General features: G+C 42.6%; 1 protein-coding gene across 1 annotated transcript in view; it reads right to left on the bottom strand.

The window, feature by feature from the left end:
* sh3pxd2b (SH3 and PX domains 2B) overlaps positions 1-20,376 on the bottom strand; it is a 48,694-nt gene extending 28,318 nt beyond the window's left edge. Inside the window, exons 1-3 of the mRNA XM_034206466.1 lie at positions 20,000-20,376; positions 16,856-16,936; positions 2,351-2,426 (exon numbers count right to left, since the gene is read on the bottom strand). Of these exons, the coding sequence (XP_034062357.1) occupies positions 2,351-2,426; positions 16,856-16,936; positions 20,000-20,071 (229 nt within the window). The 5' untranslated portion in view covers positions 20,072-20,376. The remainder of the gene's footprint in view (positions 1-2,350; positions 2,427-16,855; positions 16,937-19,999) is intronic.
* Between the last annotated feature and the right edge of the window lie 1,521 nt (positions 20,377-21,897).

Here is a 21,897-nt window from a genome sequence, read left to right on the forward strand (position 1 = left end):
GCAGTAATTGCTTTCCCTTCAGGCAAAGGATGAACATGATTTGAATGACGCATAAGCAACTAGAACACTCTAACTGTTCGGTTTGTCCTTCATAGAGATCCGACTGTGGAATGTGTTATTCATACCAACAGAAACATATTTGACCTGCCTGACATACTGTGCCTCCTACAGTGGCAGGCAGAGAGATCCCCAAGCAAACAGATGAGGCTGAAAAAATAATGTACTGTATATATATATATCATTGATAGGAGAAGGGAACCCAACAAAATGAAATCAGAGTTGTGGAATAAGAATTCATGAAAAGAATAAAACCCCTTTATCATGCAGGGGCCCGGAGAAAAAAAGACCCACATTCTATCTTAGGTTTTGACTCATAGTTTAACAACACCAACTTTGGATAATTGGTATCAGCTCTTGTTCAAAAGGCTGACCTGCTGGGACCCCCTTAAAGAGCGTCGCTCAGGGGTCACCGGATCAAATGTATCACTTTTATCTAAATGTCAAGATCCTTTCAAAAGGAAACAAATTGAACACCATAAGAGAACTGGCGTATAGATACTCTGCACATGGGATGCAATCTTGAAATAAAAAAATAGTCTACCTCCTATCCTATACTTTTTTTACTAGTTTTTGTTTGTGTAATCATGTAGTGTAACAATACAGAAGCCAAGCTCTTTGATGTGTAAAGCAAAGCATATATTCTGCACTATCCACACATGCAGACTAGCCACTTTGCTGATGTGGAGATACTAAAGAAGTAAAAACAGCTCGCGGCCTTGAACAAACCAAACCGAGAAGAGAAAACCACGTCCTTGCCTTGTTAGGTTAGTCTCAGCCCACAGTCCAGACTTCTGCTTTGTAAGTGAAGGATTTTCTAGGCTGTCAGGAAAATTCCTGTTCATATTAGATCTTCAAAATATTAGCTTGGAATCTGTCTCAGAGAGGTGTATGACCTGATCTGGCATTAGAGACTAGTAATGATCATTCTCTTAAACCTCAATTCATGCAGGCAATAAGCATAAATAATGTATGTCACACATTGTGTCACAAAATAACTGTTTCCAACATGGCACCATTTAGTGTTTAACTTCTTTTTTATATAGAAGTTAAAGCCTCTACCACCAATCAGAGCGTCGGTAGACAGGGATTGGTATGGGACATTTTTTAATTTTAAGGCCTAAAAAGGTAAAAAAAAAAAAAAGGGAAAGAAGAAGAGTTTATTGAAGATGAGAATTGCAAATACTATCCATGGCCAATATGATTCATCTGACTGTATAAAGGGATAGAAGGAGATGGTATGAAAAGCTGTGGTAATCTATCTCTCTTCCCCTCCTCCTACTCAGAGTCCATCAAACAGTCTGCTAGTGTGTGTGTGTGTGTGTGTGTGTGTGTGTGTGTGTGTGTGTGTGTGTGTGTGTGTGTGTGTATATATTCTCTCAATGAGTTCCAGACCTGCGTGGCCACAAAACATATCCTATCCCCCCCACCCGGGGAGATGTGGGTGGGGTCTTTGGGTGAGGCTTTCTTCCAAACTCTCATAAAGGATTACTTTCAGCAGTCACTAAATCTTCAACTATTTCAAAAGTTGGACTAGCACACCCGAAGCCTTTATTCCAAACAAACCTTGTTGGCCATGTTTACTTAAAATAAGAAAGCATTATTTGGCCAGCAGATTTGACTCTGGATGATTCAGACAGGATATAGATGCTGTTGAGCAAGACAAAAGCTCATAATTACTGCCAAACTAGTTTATAAAATAGTTTAATATGTCTATGGGCAATATGCTTAAGGATAAGCTGAGTCAGCTGATAGTGAGTAGATGATAAACATATTCTTTTGATTCACAGAAGCAGTGAGGTTCTCGCCAAACATGGCTGTAGCATATTTTTCTGGTTGGTTCTTTTGTGTGCAAAATGTACAGCTTTTCTAAGTTCATTCACAGCCAGACTCACAGTGAGTCATCATTGTACAAATCTTAACCCATTGTGTGCACATGATGGATAATTCAAAATGAGCAGGGATAAGGAACAGACACAATACAGGGAGCGGTAAATACAGAGTGATTCATGAGATAATACATGAGGTCACTCTTCTCTGTTTATTGTCTTGCAACATTTTGTGCCAAAAAAACAATTTCCATGATACATTTTCAGATAAATTGAATCATTTTTTAATGTTTGTCTTGGTTAGTCAATTTATTTTAATATAATTAAAAACCACATCGTCACATTTTAGAATCTTTGAAGAGTGATTGGCGTTTCTCTTCTTTTGTTTATCAACAAGCCACAGTTGTGTGCGTGCGTGCATGCATTTGTATGTGTGTTAGGGCCTTGTGTGATCTTACTCTTACCTGGTAGGAATGGAATGATCCTGCGCTTAGGGTCTTTTTGGCCTCCTTCCACTGGGAATTTGTCCAGCAATTCCATCTGAAACACCGCAATTAATTAAGATGTATTAGCACACAAAGCATTTACAGTCACGCATAAGCATAAACATGCTCTTTACATTTCACACAACAGGATAGCTGAGGCTGGAGAGGAAAGGTTCATATTTATACAAATCAGCAGTTCCTATAAGGAATTCAGCCAATAAAGGAAGGTCTGCCAATGATTAACAATGTCCTGAGCAGATGGTATGGTTTTCCCCTCTACTTTATATGTTGTTGCAGCAAAGGGGCTGTTAGCGGCAAAGGCACCACTGACATAGTGGAACATTTGTTTCTATGATTTTCAAAGGCCAGGGAGCAGAAATTCTTCAGATCTGCTGATCAACACTTCTTTTGATTCTGTTCCTTTTCTTTAAAATCCACCGCCTATGATAGTCTATTTTTTGTCTCCGTTTCCACACTTTTTACCTTTCTCCCTCTGTACAATATACTGGACACTATGACAGGGCTTTCAAATAGTGAGAACAATACTTTTTATGTCTGTGGTCTGTTCAATGTCAACCTGATTCAATGATATCTATGAAGGCTTTTAAGTGTCAAAACAAACTTGCTTTCAAATATCCATTTTTTTTGCATTTTTTGCATTGTCAAAATATGACTGTATATTGACTGGTAAGAAACACTTATTTCTAGACTATGCATGCAACACTGGCAATACCCAATAGGACATTTCTAGAGATAATGCTTTGGTTCGTTTACCCTCAATGGCTAATCAGATGTCATTTATTTCAGAAACACTTTTTGTTATATTCCATGGAATGCTCTTAACATCCCGATAGCAATACATATATTAAATGATTTGACAATAAATACATACAAAAATGTCATCTGTGGAAGCCGTGGCGTTGTAAAAAGCACGACCAATCATTTTAGCCGGCCCGGCTAAAATAACTGGATGGCCTACCTGCCTGTCAGCCTTCCATCTGTGCACAAACTTATCTCGTGCCCTCATTGGTCATGTGCGCGTTTGTGTGTGTTGGAGGAGGGGCTCTGTAAAGCCCCTGTCACACTGTCCCGAAATTGACACACGATAAAGGAAATGTTCAAATTCGGCTGTGATCATAGCAACATCGGGCCATTCGTGAGGGCATCTTAAGCCATCGTATGACCGCCGATGGAGTTTCTCAGGCTCCGGCAGCAACTTTGTGAGCGGTGGCAAAATCTTTGGCATGCCAAATAATAGCCGAAGGACCTTGCGAAGGTTCATTTTCGTGTTGAATTTGTGTGTCAATTTTGCCCTTCGTAAGGCCATCGTTAGGGCATCTTGTTATCATCGGTGCCATCGGGCATTCGCCCCGATCAGAGTGAGGGCGAATGCACCGATGATAACACGAAGATGACACGATTTGACAAGATGCCCTCACGAGTGCCTTACGAAGTTGCCGCTCACAAAGTTGCTGCCTGAGCCTGAGAAACTCCACCGGCGGTCATACGATGGCTTAAGATGCCCTCACGAATGGCCCGATGTTGCTACGATCACAGCCGAATTTGAACATTTCCTTTATCGTGTGTCCATCGGGTGTCAATTTCAGGACAGTGTGACAGGGGCCTAAGGAAGTGGCAGATTTTTTCCGGTTGTGTATTTTCAAATTCTAGCACACTCGAGCTGGTTTCTCCAAAATTACCTACCCACCTTTAAGATTTAAAAAAAGTTAGTATGAAGAGTAGTATTTCTTTAGACCTGCCAATCTCATTCCGAATTGTATGGATTTTATTATTTCTGTATTACAATGTGAATATCTTATAGATTAGATATGTTAATCTATCGATAATTGGTCTTTTCTGGGATAAAATGTCGACTTTTGATGCGTGTAGGGCAGTTCTCATTCATAACACTCCGTTCGATGTCTCACTATGGGATGCGCGTATGCAAACAGAAGCATCAATCTCATTATGCCAATCCTGATTGGCTGGTGATCTTGACGTCAACGTCAGGGAATCCACCCACCCTTTAAGTAGCTTGCGCTACGACGCAGCGTCATTCAAACACCTCTTCTCGATTCAGAGCACATCTCGACTTATCAGTAACCGGGCTAGCTTAACGGTCCACAGACTGAACCCAAAGCTAACATTCGGTCGACGGGCGCTTTCCGGTTACTTTTTTGCTTTGCAAGAAGACTGAGCAATATTAACACACCAGTTAATATTGTAATCTGCCTCGCCGTTCTTTCTGTCGAAATAACGGTAAGGTTTGATTTTTTCTTCAAGCTAGTAACATACCTGTTGCTAGTTTGTTCTTCCCTCCACACCGACACCACGGTAAAGAGGACGTTCTCTTTTCTCTCACACACCAGAGGAGACAGAGATAAACAAAGGTATTAACACACCAGTTAATATTCTTTAAAGAATAAAATCTACACCGTCGCCTTTTTTCCTTCGGACTAACGGCAAGGTTGGATTTTTTTCTCAGTAACGTACCTGTTACTAGCGTGTCCACTCCACGCCGACACCCCGGCGATCGAAGGTGGACCCTTCTCTCCCTCACACCAGAGGAGTCAGGGACTCGGAGGCTCGGCTATGCGGCTGCGGGTTTCAGATTTCAGGCACAGACTCACACCAGGTCTGCTCGTCCTGCCTCGGGCTGGAACACGCCCGGGAGGCTATCGATAACCCCGGCTCGTGCGGGCATTGTACCCGCTTCACCATGAAGAGCCTCCGCCGACGGTTAGCACGCCAAGCTAGCTTGTCGGGACAGGACACCCTCATGTCCGCTGATTCGCCGTCCGGCAATCAAGACATGGTGGCGTCCGCCGCAGAGATTGAGCCCCGCGCTGTGTCAGACTGGGGCTCAACAACAGCGACAGCCGCTGAACCGGAGCCCCACGCCGTTTCAGGCTGGGACCCGGTGGCGGCAAGAGCCGCGAGAGCGGAGCCCCGCGCTGTGTCAAGCTGGGGCTCCCAATTGGACATCACTATGGTTCCACCTGCGGAGGATGTCCTGGAGTTGGACTACATGGGGGACGAAGAGGATACCTCTGAGTTCCTCCTGTCTGACTTGGATGGGGATGACATCTTCGTTTCATCGGCTCAGGCTGCAAAGCCGGGAGCGATGTCCGCTCCCCCGGGCGAGAGCACACCAGCTTCGCCCGTCCTAAGCATGGACTTAGAGGCCGTGTGTCAACGCGCTGCGCCCAGGCTGGACATCCCATGGCCTGAAGTGGCCAAGGAGACCTCCAGATCTCGCTACGAGGGGAAGAACTTGCCCCAAGCAGCGAGGACGAAGAGGCAGCTCCTTCCAGTCTTTCCGTAGATCGTGGACGAGGTGTCGGTCTCGTGGAGAGACCGTCCCTTCAGCAACAAGGCCCCAATCCAGGGTGCCTCCTCCCTGGACTGTGACGGTATGGAGAGGCTCGGCCTGCTCCGCATGCCGCCCACGGAACCGCTGGTGGCAGCCCACCTCCAACCGAGGCTGGCTTCGACACCAAGCAGGAACCCCATGCTACCGACAAAGGCAGACCGGTTCCAGTCAGCGATGACCGAACGGGCCTATAAAGCCGCAGCTTTGTCCGCCAGGGCTCTCAACGTCTCCTCGCTGCTGACCGCCTACCAGGCGGAGCTTTGCGAGGACATGTCGAGCAGACCTTAGCCTGCCGTGTGGGACGAGATCGCAGCGATCACGGACATTTGCCTCTGTGTGCAGCGCTGCGCAGTCCAAGCCACGGGCAAAGCGCTGGGAATGATGGTGGTACAGGAGCCAGGTGGCTCAACCTGACCAACCTTCCAGACCGGGAAAAAGAGGATGTTCTGGACATGCCTATTGTTCCCGAGGGCATATTTGGCTCCGCTCTAGCTTCAATGCAGCTGAGGTGCGAGTCAAAAAGGAAGGCAGATGAGGCTCTCCAGCTCTGTCTCCCCCGAAGGGTCCAGCCGCCACCTCCAATGGTCCCGCGGCAGGCCTTCACCCAAGCTGTCTCACGTCCTGCCCGGTTCAAAATACCGAAGCAGCAGAGACCGCAGCTCGTCCCGGGTCCCCAGCCCAGGCACGAGGCAAGAGGGAGCTGGCCAAGAAAATCTCCGGTTCCGGCAGCTGCCGCTCAGGCGCAGCCGACCCAGGTTTTCAGCCACCAGGCGAGGAAGAAGAAGCGGGCGGCCTGACAGCCTCCTCTCCTCTCCTCGATGAAGGAGCTGGAAGTTCCCTGCTCCCCAGCTCCAGAGCACGTTCCAGTGTTGGATGCTCATGTGTTTTCGGGGTGCCACCATGCCCCCGCCGCCTCGAGTGATGCCAGAACGTCATCCTCAAGTTCGCGCCATCAGGGAAATGGACTTAACATCAAAGACAGCAAGTTCTGCTGCCTGTTTAAGTCACACAAACACATGTCATCATTGTTGTTTCAAAATAAATAATTTTCCACTGTCGTTTCCAGGCTTGAAGCCAAGGGCGCAGTCAATAAAAATGAAAAGAAAAACAATAAAAACAATAAACAGTCTGTCATCTGCCCCTCTTTTGAGAGCGGCTACGGCCTCTCTCAAAAGGCGGACAATAGACGTGATTGTGAAGGCACCACCGCCACGCGCATGCGCAGTGTCGGCCTGGGGTACCACCGTGTTCAGACACTAGAGAACCCCATAACACAACAAATAGAGACGCTGAGGGCAGACGACAGAGCTGTGACATCTCTGCTCGCTCTGAGAAGCGAAAAGTGGAGGATGCTCACAGATTCTGCTTGGGTTTTCAAGACAGTAACACGGGGCTACAGGCTCCAATTCGCTGTCACCCCCCCCCCTCACTTCTCGGGCATTCTATATTCACAGGCCCGGGGAGAGTCGGCCCATATTCTAGAGCAAGAGATTTTCTCGCTACTAGAAAAGAAGGCTATATCGATAATACCCGTCGAACAGAGTCAGAGCGGCTTTTATTCCAAGTATTTCCTCGTTCCCAAAACGGGGAGGGAACGGAATTCGGCCTATACTAGATTTGAGAGCTCTGAACAAATATCTCAAAAGATACAAATTCAGAATGCTCACTCACACATCTCTGTTGCGTCTCATGCGCCAAAACGACTGGTTCACATCAGTCGACCTGAAAGATGCGTATTTCCACATCCCAGTATATTACCCACACAGGAAATATCTGAGGTTCGCCTTTCAGGGTGTCTGTTACAAGTACAGACACTTCGGTCTGTCTCTCAGCCCGCGAGTGTTTGTACGGTGTACGGAAGCCGCGATAGCCCCGTTAAGACAACAGGGTATTCACCTGGCAACTTATCTGGACGATTGGCTCCTTCTCGCACAGTCGGAGCAAGAGGCTATTACGCAGACGAATGTCCTCGTAAAACACCTGCTCGACCTGGGTTTTGTAATAAACACAGAAAAGAGCATGTTATCTCCAGCCCAGACTGTACTCTTCCTGGGCCTATGCCTGAATTCGGTGCCCTTTACAGCCGCTTGTCAGCAGAGAGAGTGAAAGCCTTCAGGGCTTGCCTCGCTCATTTCCAGCCACGCAAATATGTTCTCTTCAGGTCATGTCTGCGGTTGCTGGGGCTCATGGCGTCAGCCATTCTGGTGGTACGACTGGGACGCTTACACATGAGGGAGTTTCAGCACTGGGTAGCTGCCCTCAGATTGGACTGACGCGCGGAGAGTGATGTCACTATGCAAAGCGTAATGGCTCTGCGCCACTGGCTAAACCCGACTTTTCTAGTACGGGGCGTGCCTATGGGTGCCGTCCTATCGCGGAAGGTGATCACCACAGACGCACGTCTGACGGGCTGGGGGGATATATACGAAGGTCGACCTGTGAGGGGTCTCTGGAGCAGACACCTCCAACGGTCACACATAAATTATCTGGAGCTTTTAGCGGTGTTCCTCACCCTGAAACGCTTTCTGCCTTTTCTCAGAGGACATCATGTCCTTGTGAGGACAGACAACACGACCACAATATCGTATATAAACCGCCAAGGGGGTTTGCGTTCTCTCCAGTTACACATGCTGGCACGCAAACTGATCTTATGGAGCTGCGGACGTCTCCTCTCTCTGAGAGCGACGCACGTACCAGGAGTGATGAACCTCGGGGCGGATCTGCTGTCCAGATGTGCACCACTATATGCAGACTGGACTCTACATCCAATGATTGTGAGTCAGCTGTGGGTGCGTTACGGCCGAGCCGCGGTAGATCTGTTCGCATCAAAAGAAAATGCTCAATGTCAGCTGTTCTTTTCAATGCACGATTTAAACGCACCATTAGGCGCGATTTAAACGCACAATTAGGCGTGGACGCGCTCGCGCACCCTGGCCTCCGGTCCTTCTGTACCCGTTCCCACCCCTGGCTCTGATACCCCCAACTCTGGCCAGAGTGAGAGAACAACGCCACACACTTATCCTGATTGCTCCGCACTGGCCTGCAATGTACTGGCTGGCGGAGATATATCAGCTGCTGTGCGGGCAGCCGTGGCAGCTCCCACTACACAGGGACATACTGTCTCAGGTGGGGGGGGGGGCGATCTTTTACCCACACCCAGAGCGCTTGGCACTATGGGCCTGGCCCGTGAGTGGTACAATCTGAATACAGTGGGGCTCCCTCAGAAGGTGATAAACACTATTCAGAGTGCAAGAGCTTCCTCCACCAGGTCTCTCTATGACTGTAAGTGGAGGGTGTTTGAGGAGTGGTGCCTTCAAAAAGGACACATCTCTTTTCAATGTCCTGTTGGGGTGATTTTATCATTTCTACAGGACTTAATTGATAAACACAGAGCTTTCTCTACGATCAAAGTGTACCTGGCTGCTATTGCTGCATGCCATGTGGGCTTTGAGGGAAAGACGGCTAGCCAACATCCTTTGGTCTGCCGTTTTATGAAAGGGGCTCGCAGGCTCCTCCCGGTTTCCAGGTCACTGGTGCCCTTATGGGAATTGGCAGTGGTTTTAGATGGGCTCACTCGACCTCCATTTGAACCCCTGGAAGAAGCTGACATGAAACACCCGTCACTGAAGACAGTGCTGTTACTGGCTCTGGCATCTGCCAAGCGAGTCAGTGACATTCATGCGCTCTCTGTACATCCTTCATGCACTTAGTTTGCCCCGGGGCAAACGAAAGTGTTGCTGAAGCCCAACCCTGCCTTTATACCTAAGGTGGTTGGCTCATGTACCCCCATTGACATTGTGGCATTTCCTCCGCCGCTGTGTTCCTCTGAGGAACAGCGGCCGAATTTGCTGTGTCCAGTTCGTGCTTCACGCATCTATATGGACAGGTCAAAAGAGTTTCGTTGTAATGACCAACTCTTTGTATCCTGGGCTAACCCTCAGAAGGGCAAGCCCGTTACCAGACAACGGCTCTCCCACTGGATTGTGGAAGCGATTGCTCTGGCTTATACGAGTCAGGGTTTGCAGGCACCAACGGGTCTGCGTGCTCATTCTACTCGTCGACTGGCTACATCCTGGGCTTTGTTCAAGGGTGTTTCCATCCAAGACATTTGTGCAGCAGCGAGCTGGTCCTCACCGCTCACTTTTGTCCGCTTTTACAGGCTAGATGTCTCTGCTCCAAGTGTGGCCCGCGCAGTGCTGGGTCCCGTGTTGAGACAGAGTTCTACCTGTTAAGTTCTGGTTGTGTTTGGTGATTTTCGAGATAAGCATGTCTAGCAATACGGGAGTTTCAATATCCCATAGTGAGACATCGAACGGAGTGTTATGAATGAGAACTATAGGTTACTTACGTAACCCCAGTTCTCAGAGTAACATGAAGTGAGATGTCTCACCAGACGGCCCCTTCTTGCTAAGGCGAAGCGAGAAGAGGTGCTTATTTTGAATGACGCTGCGTCGTAGCGCAAGCTACTTAAAGGGTGGGTGGATTCACTGACGTTGACGTCAAGATCACCAGCCAATCAGGATTGGCGTAATGAGATTGATGCTTCTGTTTGCATACGCGTTGAGGCGCATCCCATAGTGAGACATCTCACTTCATGTTACTCTGAGAACTGGGGTTACGTAAGTAACCTATATATCTGTATTTGGTTTGGCAACCCCACTCATCCAGTATTTTATAATGAGAAGCATCAAGGTTGATGTCAAAATGAAATATTACTGAAACAAAATATCAAGTTAATAATTGTCTCCTCAGAACCACCTACTCTTAAGTCCAATTTTCAACATGTTGATAATGAAAAATGGAACATGCGCTTCACACTGTAGAGGATTTGAGTTGTAGGGTGCTCACTCCATTTATTCACCAGAACTTTTTTTAATTGAGCTTTTATTATTCATCAAAGGTTATGTTTGGGATATGTGATAAAAAAATTGCCCTGATACCAGTACTCATTTGTATATTACTTTTGTAACAGGGCAATCATGTGGTTTCTCCAGCAAGTATTCTTGTAATATCTAATGTCTTAATAAAGCTGCCTCATGTCCTCTGGTAAATTGGAAATAAACAATAATCTGCATCGTGCCAATAATACAGACACAGGGGAGGTATAATATGAGGTGGTATGATAGAGAGGTTATGGGAAAGGCAGAGACAAGTGCCAAATAGTATTTTCTATTAGTTGTAAACTTGTATATGGACTGTCTCAGTCTGGTGCCTAAGAGATGTTGTTGCCATAAACAATGAGTGACATAAATATAAAACAGCCTCAGATCACTTGGGTAGATAGGACTTGATTCTGTTCTATTTTGAGGACAGAGAGAATATCTGTACAGTATGTCTGTTTACTCCCATGTCGCTGTGCTTCTGACAAACACAGCTAGAAAAATACATTTAGGGAAAGTTGAAAAAGACACTGCCTTTGATTGCTAAACTTAATTTTAAATTGTTTTGAACAGATTCTTCTTCCACTAGATTACCTTTGATAGGGCCTTTTTGGCCAAGCAATAATAACAGGCAGTTTATTGTGACAAATCCAATAAATGAATTGCAAAACAAATAACCCAATAACAGTCTTAGCTTTCATATTTCACACACATGAGCTTTGGTATTATTTGGATCGCAAACTAACTCAAACCAACTAAAGATAACATGAATAGAATAGAATAGTTTAATGTCATTATACATGTACAATGAGATAAATGCTTCACAACTTAATCCTGCATTTGGCTGTAAAAAATATTGAATACTGTATCAAACTAAATAGTGCACTGCAACTACTTTTCTTTGGCTATGTGAGACAAAAACATTAAAAGGAATAGAGGGCACTAAAGTGAGCCATAAACACTCTTTGTCTGCTAAAGAAAGTCCAAAAAGAGGTGAGTCATTCCACATTGGTTGGGTTGTTGAGATACAGAGTCAAATAAAGAATTTGGAAAAAACAAACTAAGTAACAAAGCAACAATATGCTTGTCTTAAAAGTCAGATGCTTCATCATTGACACAGTAGAAGAGAGACAGCATGAGGAAAGAGATGGGCAGACAGAGACAGAAGAGCCAATACCCCACACACTGTAATTGTTCCCATGTGTCTGACTGTGAGTGCAGACACACCCAGTCTCTGTGTCTGCTCTAAACCTTGTATCTTCTCTGTAATCAGAGCCACTCAAAAAAGAAAAGGCATCTGGAGTGAGTAAAGACGTCCCTTCAAAATACCAGGTACATCATGTGCCGAACATCAAATATGCATGCTCTACAGGCATGACAGGCCAAGGCGGAGCGTAGTCAAGCTCCACATGGCATTCCAAGGCTACTCTGAAGTATGTTATTGTAAACTGTATCCTTCTGAGTTCATTTCAGAGGAAGAAGCATGCCACATTAGTACGATAGTCATTTGTGGACATCACACACTGATTACATTAAATGATAACATGAGCGTATCAGATCTGAAAGTATGCCAATGCTGTCAGAATATATTAAATTGTTAGTTAAACTAAAAACCTAGCTGCAATGCTACATTAAAGAAAGCTAGTTGATTTGGAAGTACCACTGGCTCATAGATGCATTCTCTCATTCAACATGGCCTGATGAGGAGATATTGTTTTTATTTAAAACAAATATATCAATATTCAGCAAAGCTATCATCTGTCATGGAAATGTAAAAAAATGTAAAAGCACTTTGAAGATAAACTGTTAAGGCAAGAGGGTAATTCTTGACATTGTCCCCAAACATTAACATTAACATAATGAGAAAGTCAACTATATTGCATTTGCACATACAAGCGACAGGGGAAATGAATCACAACCATTATAAAATTGCACTTAAATGTGCTTTAATGTGTCTATGTTGATTCTGCCACTAATAAAAACAATGTTGAGACTTGAACATTTTAGTAATTGATTGATTACAGTTAGACCAACAAACCAAGTACAGGGATGTAATGAAGAAAGGAAAACCCTTTTCATTATCACTTTACTAGATTTTTCATTTTCCCAGTAATGCTGTAAACTTGAACACACTGTTTATTTGATGAATACACCAACTTGTAGATTCAAGAATATAATCTTCCAAGGGGGCTTTAATTTGTCTAGTCTATATCCGCTTAAACCACATCATCAGTCTTCAAATAAACGCGTAGTAAAGAAGATCTAAGACGAACAAGACACCATTTAATGAGAGTATAAAAGAACAATGGCTGCTCTCTTTGCAACATGCCTATCTCAGTAGTCCTCTGAAGCTTTCACCCAGTCCACTGTACATTCATGATTGAGGTCATTTTTAACCCTTTACAGACAACCATACAGTTATGCAGTACATCACATTAATGGCAGGCTAAGTTGTTAGTCCACCAATGAGGTAAGTAGTACAAATAACTCCTCATTATCCCATTGATAGACTGATAAACATATTTATTTACTTTAACCAATAGTATATGCAAATGTTAGCAAATAGTAAACCCCAAGGCTATGGAGAATATATAGTGTGGTCAGTCTAGATATGTTATAAACAATTTGACTTGTGCTTAGTCCCTGTAGGGCTGTTTTCTTTTTACATTGCCACCTCCAGAGGTCACAGCCAAAGGTCAGCTAAACAGGACACCTCAAGGGTCTGGTTGTAGTTCGGTGTTTCTCAAGTACAAATAAACTTGCTTGACCCTGGTTTCTCAATTTGGAAATAGTCTCCCTGTTTACTTAATAAAGGTGGGCATAACTGGTTTAAGGATATTTCTCCCACCATGACAGTTGTGTCATACTGAGTTGTGGCTACTCAGAAAAAAAAAGGTGCAATATAGTCTGATTTACTGGAAAAAACACAAACACTGGGAAAATATACTTAGCCTATTTCTACATTTTCAAATAAACATATTAGTTGCTTGCTGTGACCTAATCCCTGCAGCTGTAAAGAAGAGCATTGATTTAATCTGTGCAGTTATTTTGTCCACAGTAACTAAAGTCAGAATATTTCTCCCATACAAGTACTCTAAACAGAACTTTAGAAACATACCAACATTTTAACATTCTCTCAATAAAAAAACATGTTTTGGGTTATGGAATAAAAAATACTTTAAGTACATCATATTTTGAAAAGGCTGAAAATGTGTACAAGAAGGAATTGAGCACAATGTTGCTGCTTGATGGAATGAGCCCAACAAGCATCCCCATAGTTCGAGCAAAATGACCTCTGCCCTTTAATACGTTTTGTTACTTTATTATTGCAGATGGAAAATGTGTCACAGCTGTGCAGCCCTGAATAAGAAAGTAGCAATATATTGGATTTTTTCCTACAGCTGAAAATCTAAAAAGTACTGTTTATCCAAAGTGACTGCTGGAAGACTGAGCTTGTGAAGTTGAGTGGACACGTGTGCAGCATGGAATCTATTCTTAGTGACATGGAAATAAAATTGATAAACCCATGGCAAAAATATCTCTGCACTTTCCATCTTTCTTAAGAAACAGTTTAGTCTATTTTTGTTCACAATTTACTAGACTTAAACTAGGAAGAAAAATGACTTTATGTTGAAAAGCTCACTGCTTAATTCATTATCTCAGTATTCAAATGCTTGGAAGACTTCACACACATTTTGCATTAAAGACATGTATGCACAAGTGCGGGCAATCATTATTTCCTACCACAGAATATTTCACCTACGTAACTCTCGGATGCTATTTAAGGGTAGCAGCTACATTAAGACACTGATGTGGGTGTTGCAGGAAAAAGGTGCGTGTGAATTAAAAATGTTTTGGGTGGAGGATTGTCTGACTGATTAGTCTAAAAATATATCTAGACATGTATAGTCTGCTTGTAGATAGTTTTTTTGAAATGGTAATGGATCACTCTGCTTACTCCAACTTGGTCTTGATTTGATCTGTTTATAAAACTGATATAATGCCATCCAAATCAAAAAAATGCTTGTGGATTTATGGAAAATGCAGACTGAGTACAGACTCCCTTGAAAATCCAAAAATCCTATTCCCTTCAGACTGAGAGCATAAACACATGCTGTGGTCAGTGATCACATACAAAGCACATGTTGCAGCGTGGTTGAGCATCAGCTGCTTGGTTCAGCTGTGTTGACGGGATGTGGTGAATAACACTTCCTGTCTGGCTCTGAGGTTTCCGTATGACGATTGAAACTTCATTTGAAGCAGCAAACAGCATAGACACCGAATTAGAGATGATGACCAGAGAAGACGGGAAATGCGACGAGGATGAGAGGATATGAAGAAATGGTAACAGGAGGAGCTGAATGACTCCTTAAGTCACTACCCTTGCTACTTGGGATGACTTCTGATGATGCCACACCACTTCCTTATTTCTCCTAATAGAATACATTGTGCCAGGTTACAATTATTAAATATTATGTTAAAAAATATCTTTAAAATAAATCCCTTTATCATAGTGAAGAAGCTGAAGTGATGTTTAGCATTCCAACAGGCCACTTTTTTGTCATGCCAAATCTAACACAAGATAAGAGATTGGCTTGTATTATCCGCAGTTGGGTTTAACTAAAATTCCCTCACTGGTGAGAGCCCACCCACAGCCAGTCAGCTCTGCAGGAAGCAGCTGCAAAGCATGGCAGGGTGAACACCAGCGGGGAATGCCCCTGCTGAAAATATCTCACATATGGTCATTTGGTTCAATGCCATTGATTCGATTGCTGTTTAAAAGGCCTAGCGTAAGTAGTCATTTGTGCTGGTTCTATAGATGAAACAAACATGGAATGATATTGTTAATAGTCATTGGTGACAGCTAGCATAACACTGGCAACATGTACAGTCATTGATCCATTCTGAAGCAGCAATTATTTATCAGCTGCTTTGATTTCTGGCTTTAAATCTCACTTTCCAGCACTTGCAAAGAAAACTTCCCTCTTATTGATGTTTGGCGGCAATCTCCTCCGCTTATTCGAAAGTTTACCAATTTTCTCATCTTATAAGTCACAGCACTATCAGAGTCTTGAAGCCCTCATTGAGCCAGAGACATCAAAAGCAAATCAATGCTATGACTGGACAAAATGTATTGAATTATCAACACTGTGAATGTTTACCAAATCTGAATTACTTAAGGTTATATTTAAATAAATTAAAACAATTATTATATTTATGTAATTGAAAGAATGATACAGAAGCCAATGACAAAACTGTTCTGCCTAAATTCCAGTCCAAAAGTCCCACATTTTGAATTGGTTGTTGTGTCAGAAGAATCAAGTTATTGAATTCTTGGTGCAGGTCTTAATGATTGAAAGTTATTCTACTGTGGGCATGGATGATTGAATACCTCTTAAATTTGTATCATTAAAGAGCACATTACAGCACTTAACATGATTTCAACAATCGATAGATGCTAGAATTGAAAAAATAATCATGAGTGTGGTATCAGTCGATTTATAAGTAAGACTGTTGGCAGCTTCAGAAGCCTTAAGTCAAACTTTAATGAAATTAGTAATGAAACCTTTTATATTCCTCTGGTTAACATGACACTTGCATCCTCAGAGAAACCTTGGTAGAGCATTGTAATTGTTGAATTCATTGCTCATGCTTTGACCATCCTAATCTATTAAAAGGAATGTAATCCAATTAGGATTGACAGTATGCTTTGCCTTTATTGACTTTGTGCTCATTAGAAACGGTTGCCTTTCTGCGTTTCCTTAAGTCTATGTTCTCTAAGCTTAGATGCGGCCAGGGTCTCAGATCCATTACCTTTGAAAGAGGAAGGGAAGCTAGTATACTAATGAGATTCCCTCCTTGTGCAACACACACTGCCAGCGTGACGTTCGAGAATGATTCAGACATTTCTGTGGTCATCAGTGCGGTGGACACATTCATCACTGTCCTCTATTAACTTCATTGGGACATTTTCCGACTCCTCACGCACAATATAATTACCAGTGTTGTTAGGGTGGAGCAGGGATAGCTTGGCTACCAGCACTAGGTCTACATGGGGACAGTGTTGAATGTAGAAAGTACCTCCATTCACTTCCTGTTTTATGCGAGACTTCAATGATGGAAAAGATAGAACTTGTCTCCTTGTCTTTATACATGCAACAGCACACACAACTACAGCCAATAGCATACCAAGACACACTGCCAAACAGTGACACATGCACTCTTACTCACCTGGAGGTCAAAGAACTTGCTGTAGCGTCTGAAAATGCTTTCTGTACTGCCATCGCTCCAGGACACTTTGATGATGTAAACCTGTAAAAACAAAAGAGACAAATTAGTGGAACATTTAAACTAACAGGCAGCTATTATTGTCAACCACTTGACAATGCAAACCCCCCGGAGCATCAGTCATGACTCATGGTGCCAGTAATTGGCAGTGCTGTGACTCTAAGAGAGGATGGCATGACGAAAGGCTGCAGTCACTATCAACATCTGTTCACACAAAGGCATCTGGGATATCCGATTATTTCATTTCCTTATTTGTGTCGCTTCCTGCTGAAGAGGAAGTCCTTATCCTTAATGCAGCAGATTTGACTTTGCCTTGTGTTCAATATTTCACATTTTTAGGTACATTGCAAAATGCTTTAAGTCCATTGGGATACAGATATTAGTTGTTGCTACCTAAGTGGAACTAAGTGAATGAAAGCAAAGTTATTTTGTGCAAATTCCATCAGCCTTATGCTATTAACAACAGTATACCAGGTCAAATTAAATATCCAATGAAAAGCATCTACCCTGGGACTCCATTGGGATACAGATATTAGTTGTTGCTACCTATGTGGAACTAAGTGATTTAAAACACAGTTATTTTGTGCAAATTCCATCAGCAACAGTATACCAGGTTAAACTAAATATCCAGAGAAAAGCATCTAGCCTAATCATTGCAGTCTACAGGGAACAGACACAGTTCTTTATTTTGATTTCCAAAGAAGACTAGGGGAGAAGCAGGGAGGTGATTGGAAACTCCCTGATGGCTTGCTGTGTCTGGCTGAATTGTGTTGGCCCCTCTCCCAGACCTTCTCTGGCCTCGCTCACTCTCTTTCAGGGCACTTTTGTTAGATATGTCCATGGATGGATCCACTACAGAAGCTATGCAGACCAGCCTGTATTCATTAAATAAAGAATGATGTATTGGTGTGTTTAACCTTAAGCCAATGGATACATCTGTATCCAACATGAAAACATTTTACTTTCAGGGCATTTTCTTTGGCTAAAAACTGTTTGCTACATCAGAGAGAACAATTGTATACACAAAAGGTATCCTTGGCTCAGTATATCCAAATATAAAAAGGCTCTCTAATTTACCAGAACAACATCTACAATGGCAAATATAAGCCATAGGCTATAGCTCTATGGAGGAAAGGGGTGGCTATAACCTAAACTATATAAACGTCTCTGGTCAATAAAATACTAATACCGGAAATGCAATATTCATAATATTAATCTGTAGGTCTCTTAGGAGTTAGATTTTCAAGCATTTTTCCTTTCTATAGAGTTGGTTCAACTCTGATGAGCAGAAGAGCTATAAGCTGCTTTTTGTAAACTTTAACCACACCTCCAGGGTTATGGAAGATGTAATATGTCCCGCTTGCATGTGTGGAGAGAGAGAGAACCAGAAGCACAAAACAACATGGGCTGCACCACAGAGCAAACAGACAGATGGAGAGGACACAGGACCTCGAGAACTCTGTGTCCTTGACCACTAACACTCACAGCGGTATAATGCATCATTTACACACATATATGGAGGCAAACCCACATATGCAATACAGAACACACACCATGCACAAAGAACTAACACTAACACCTGCTATGGCCTTGGCAGTGGCTCTCACGATTGGCCTTCTAGATCATATGATGTCGTGTTACTTCCAACTAACTGCGTGCATTTCTGTAGAAAAATTCACCCACATACTTTTAAACGGCAAAAATAATGAGACCAACATTGTTTCAAAATTGCAGAAAGCAAGAAGACGGTCTTTGTCTTTTAGACATTCTTGTCCCCCACACAATTGGGGTTGCAGTTCCAATGGGGAATTACTGTTGTAACAGGAAAAATATCAACAGACTCTTATTGTACTTTCTTATTGTGACCCCACACAAAGTTTTGGGAAGAACCATAGCCTGTGTATAATAATTGGACATAGTCGACTTGTTTGGCGTATTGGCCTTCGCCATTTCGTTTTTTTAGAACTGTAAAAGAGGCATGTGAGGGTGGAGCTAAGTACCACTGAACAACACTAAACAAGACATGTAAGGGACGGAAATGTAACAATTAACTTCAATAAACTGAAAACACATGGTGAAAGTGTGAACGTTTCAAGACTGAAACATGGACAACACCCAAACCAGAAATCTTCATAAGTAGCCTATCAATAAAAGTGACTAGCAGACATGCCCTAGACCTAAAACACACATAAAATAAAAAGTATAATAAAGCCTACTGCACTGTAACACTGAGGTAATGAAATTACAAATGCCACATGGCATATGGTTTTTGCTGTTTAGGCCCGATCCTTTTTCAAACATTGCTTTGTGTTCACTGTGATGCCCTAAGAAACTCTGTTAGCCTACTTCCTGGTTCGCCAGTGCCTGAAGGCATGTTTTTATGAGTAAATTGGATGTGGCTGAGGCATGACAAAGCTGTTGCTCAATTTAAACTCATGGGGATTAATCTGGATGTCTGTGGACTGGACTGGTTTGCCTATTCAAATGTTTTCTGGTGGCACACCAGTGGCAGCAGGACCTAGAAATTAAATTGTTTTGTTGATCGAGGCTGCAGACTCTGGCAGAATTAATACAATACCTACATTCATGTAAACATGTGATAGGCAACTGAACTGTTGATAGTTAATTGAATGTATACATGCAGACAGAGAGGGTCAAATGTCACATGAGTTTAACGTTACTCAAAACAACATCACTGTTTCCTGAATTAAGAAGTTGCTGGTTACATTTCAAACTCAAACAAATAAGTGATTAACCCATTAGGTGTAAGATAAATGTCAACTTGAAAAAAAGCCAAAACTATAAGCAAGACCATAACGGTTTACGACTATCAAACTTGTTTAAATGTCTTATGGGTTGTAGGAATGTAACACATCTGTTTGGTACTGTGGTGTTTTCTTTATGAATCATGAAATGTCTAAAGATTAAACAACAGATCGCTTCGGCTGGCTAGGTAAACTGTAATTTGACACTCTCTTTGTTTTTACTCTACCGGGTAGGAGAGGAAGAAAAGCAGCAAAATAACCTCTTTCTGTCGCTCACTTTAGTAGCAAATCAGTGTGGTTGTGATAAATAATTTAGGCTTACGTAGTGTTTGTTCGGATTTCTCCTTTTCTGGACATCTTGCACTGTTACTTCTTGCACGGTGCGCCTAGGCATGATGTCCTCTTCTTTACTCCTCCGATAAAAATAAAAGAATTCCCGGTTGGGTAACAGCGATCACACCCGGTTGAGAAAGTTTGCACGGGGACGCTTCTTTGTCATCCGCGCCGCTCAGACCCGGACCTCTGAATGCAACAAATGGTATTTTCCGTAAAGCTGTCTACGTCAAATTTCCTGTCCAACATTCAGCCGCTGAGAAGGCAGAAGTTAATAGTCGGTCGGTTCTTCGTTTGCCCCCCTTCTTGTGCCTTGTCCCGTCCCGCTGACGGCTCCGACCAAACTCCCAGCCTATCCCAGCTCGCCCACTCCCATTCGAGCAACTGCACGCTCCAGTATACTCCATAGACCAGCCCTCAGCGTCACAGACCATAGGGCTGCAGATCACTCAGCCTTGGGGTCAACCCATGGGTTCGACTTCAATCCATGCCCTCATAGCTCTACAAAACATTTTGAGCCGCATGCAGTGGTGTAAAGCAACTAAGTAAATTGAGTCAAGTACTGTATTTAAAGTCATTTTGAGGTACTTGAACGTTACTTGAGTTTCAATTGTGTGCTACTTTCTACTTCTACTACTCCACAGTCCACTACTACTCAGAGGTAAATAGTGTACTTTTACTCCACTACAATTATTTTATATCTTAAGTCACTTTGCATATTTGGATACATGATGTGAAATATGAGCAACACTTAAATAAAACTTTAGTTACACCTGGAGTAAACCCACACACTACCCTGCAGTATAATTAAAACGAGCTGCACCTTTACCAACTTTGATAACACTTTAATTCATCAGTCATTATTATCAAAACATATACAATATTATTCTGAAATTGGCCAGTCTGCATAATGAGTACTTTTCCTTTTGGTACTTCAAGTATATTTTGATACCGATACTTTTCAGCTTTACTTAGTAACATTTTGATTGCAGGATATCCTACACTGACACTCTGGTACTTCTTCTACTTGTTCTAAAGTACTTTTCCTCTTCTGTCCACAAGTATGAAACACTGTTAATGTCCTCATACTTAAGACTTAGTTACTCTACTAATAGAGTTTTCATAAACTTTTCACAACCTGTTGTGTCTAGGTCTTATAGCTGACTCTATGATCTGTTTCTCAACCTAAATCCCTTAAATGCTATAATAACCATGTGTGTTTGTGATGATTGATTATTTATTAGTGATGGACTGGTTAAAACTATAATATGATAAACTGGAAATGTGCTAAATGTGTGCTTTGTAAGTACAGATGTGTCATTATTTCCTCCCTGAGATATCATAAAGTACTACAGTTTATACTTTTTATACTTTTTGTACTATTTATACCTCATGATAATAGGTTTTTAGAAAGACTGATCACCAAGTTTTAGATAACTGACAGTTTTGTTGCAAGGCAGCGCCATCTTTTGGTTTGTAGTACTCATTACATTAAAACTGTACATGTGGCAGTTATCTAACTGAGGCAGCAGGGCCCTTCCTCTATCATTACAGCTGATTATTATGCAATTAAGCTTTATTACAGATAAAAAAGGTCAGTAGCCAGAATTTTCCTAGCACCTCACATATTGGAAAACTATTGTTATGACCAATCCAGACTCCATTTTACTTCCAACTGGGTTATTGGATAGACTAAGAACAGCATACTGGACTGCTTTTGATTAAATTGTCTATTTTAATCAAAAGCAGAAATGAAAGTAAGTTTTTATCTCGTCATTCAAATACAAAGGTTACATAAATGGGGTAAAATGAGTTATCGTGATGAGGATGGTCACATGTTTTCAGCAGAAAAAGAGAAGTAAAAGGGATGCAAGAGTTATTATACTA

This window comes from Gymnodraco acuticeps, unplaced genomic scaffold, assembly GCF_902827175.1.
Source record: "Gymnodraco acuticeps unplaced genomic scaffold, fGymAcu1.1, whole genome shotgun sequence".
In the NCBI taxonomy this organism is placed as follows: domain Eukaryota; kingdom Metazoa; phylum Chordata; class Actinopteri; order Perciformes; family Bathydraconidae; genus Gymnodraco; species Gymnodraco acuticeps.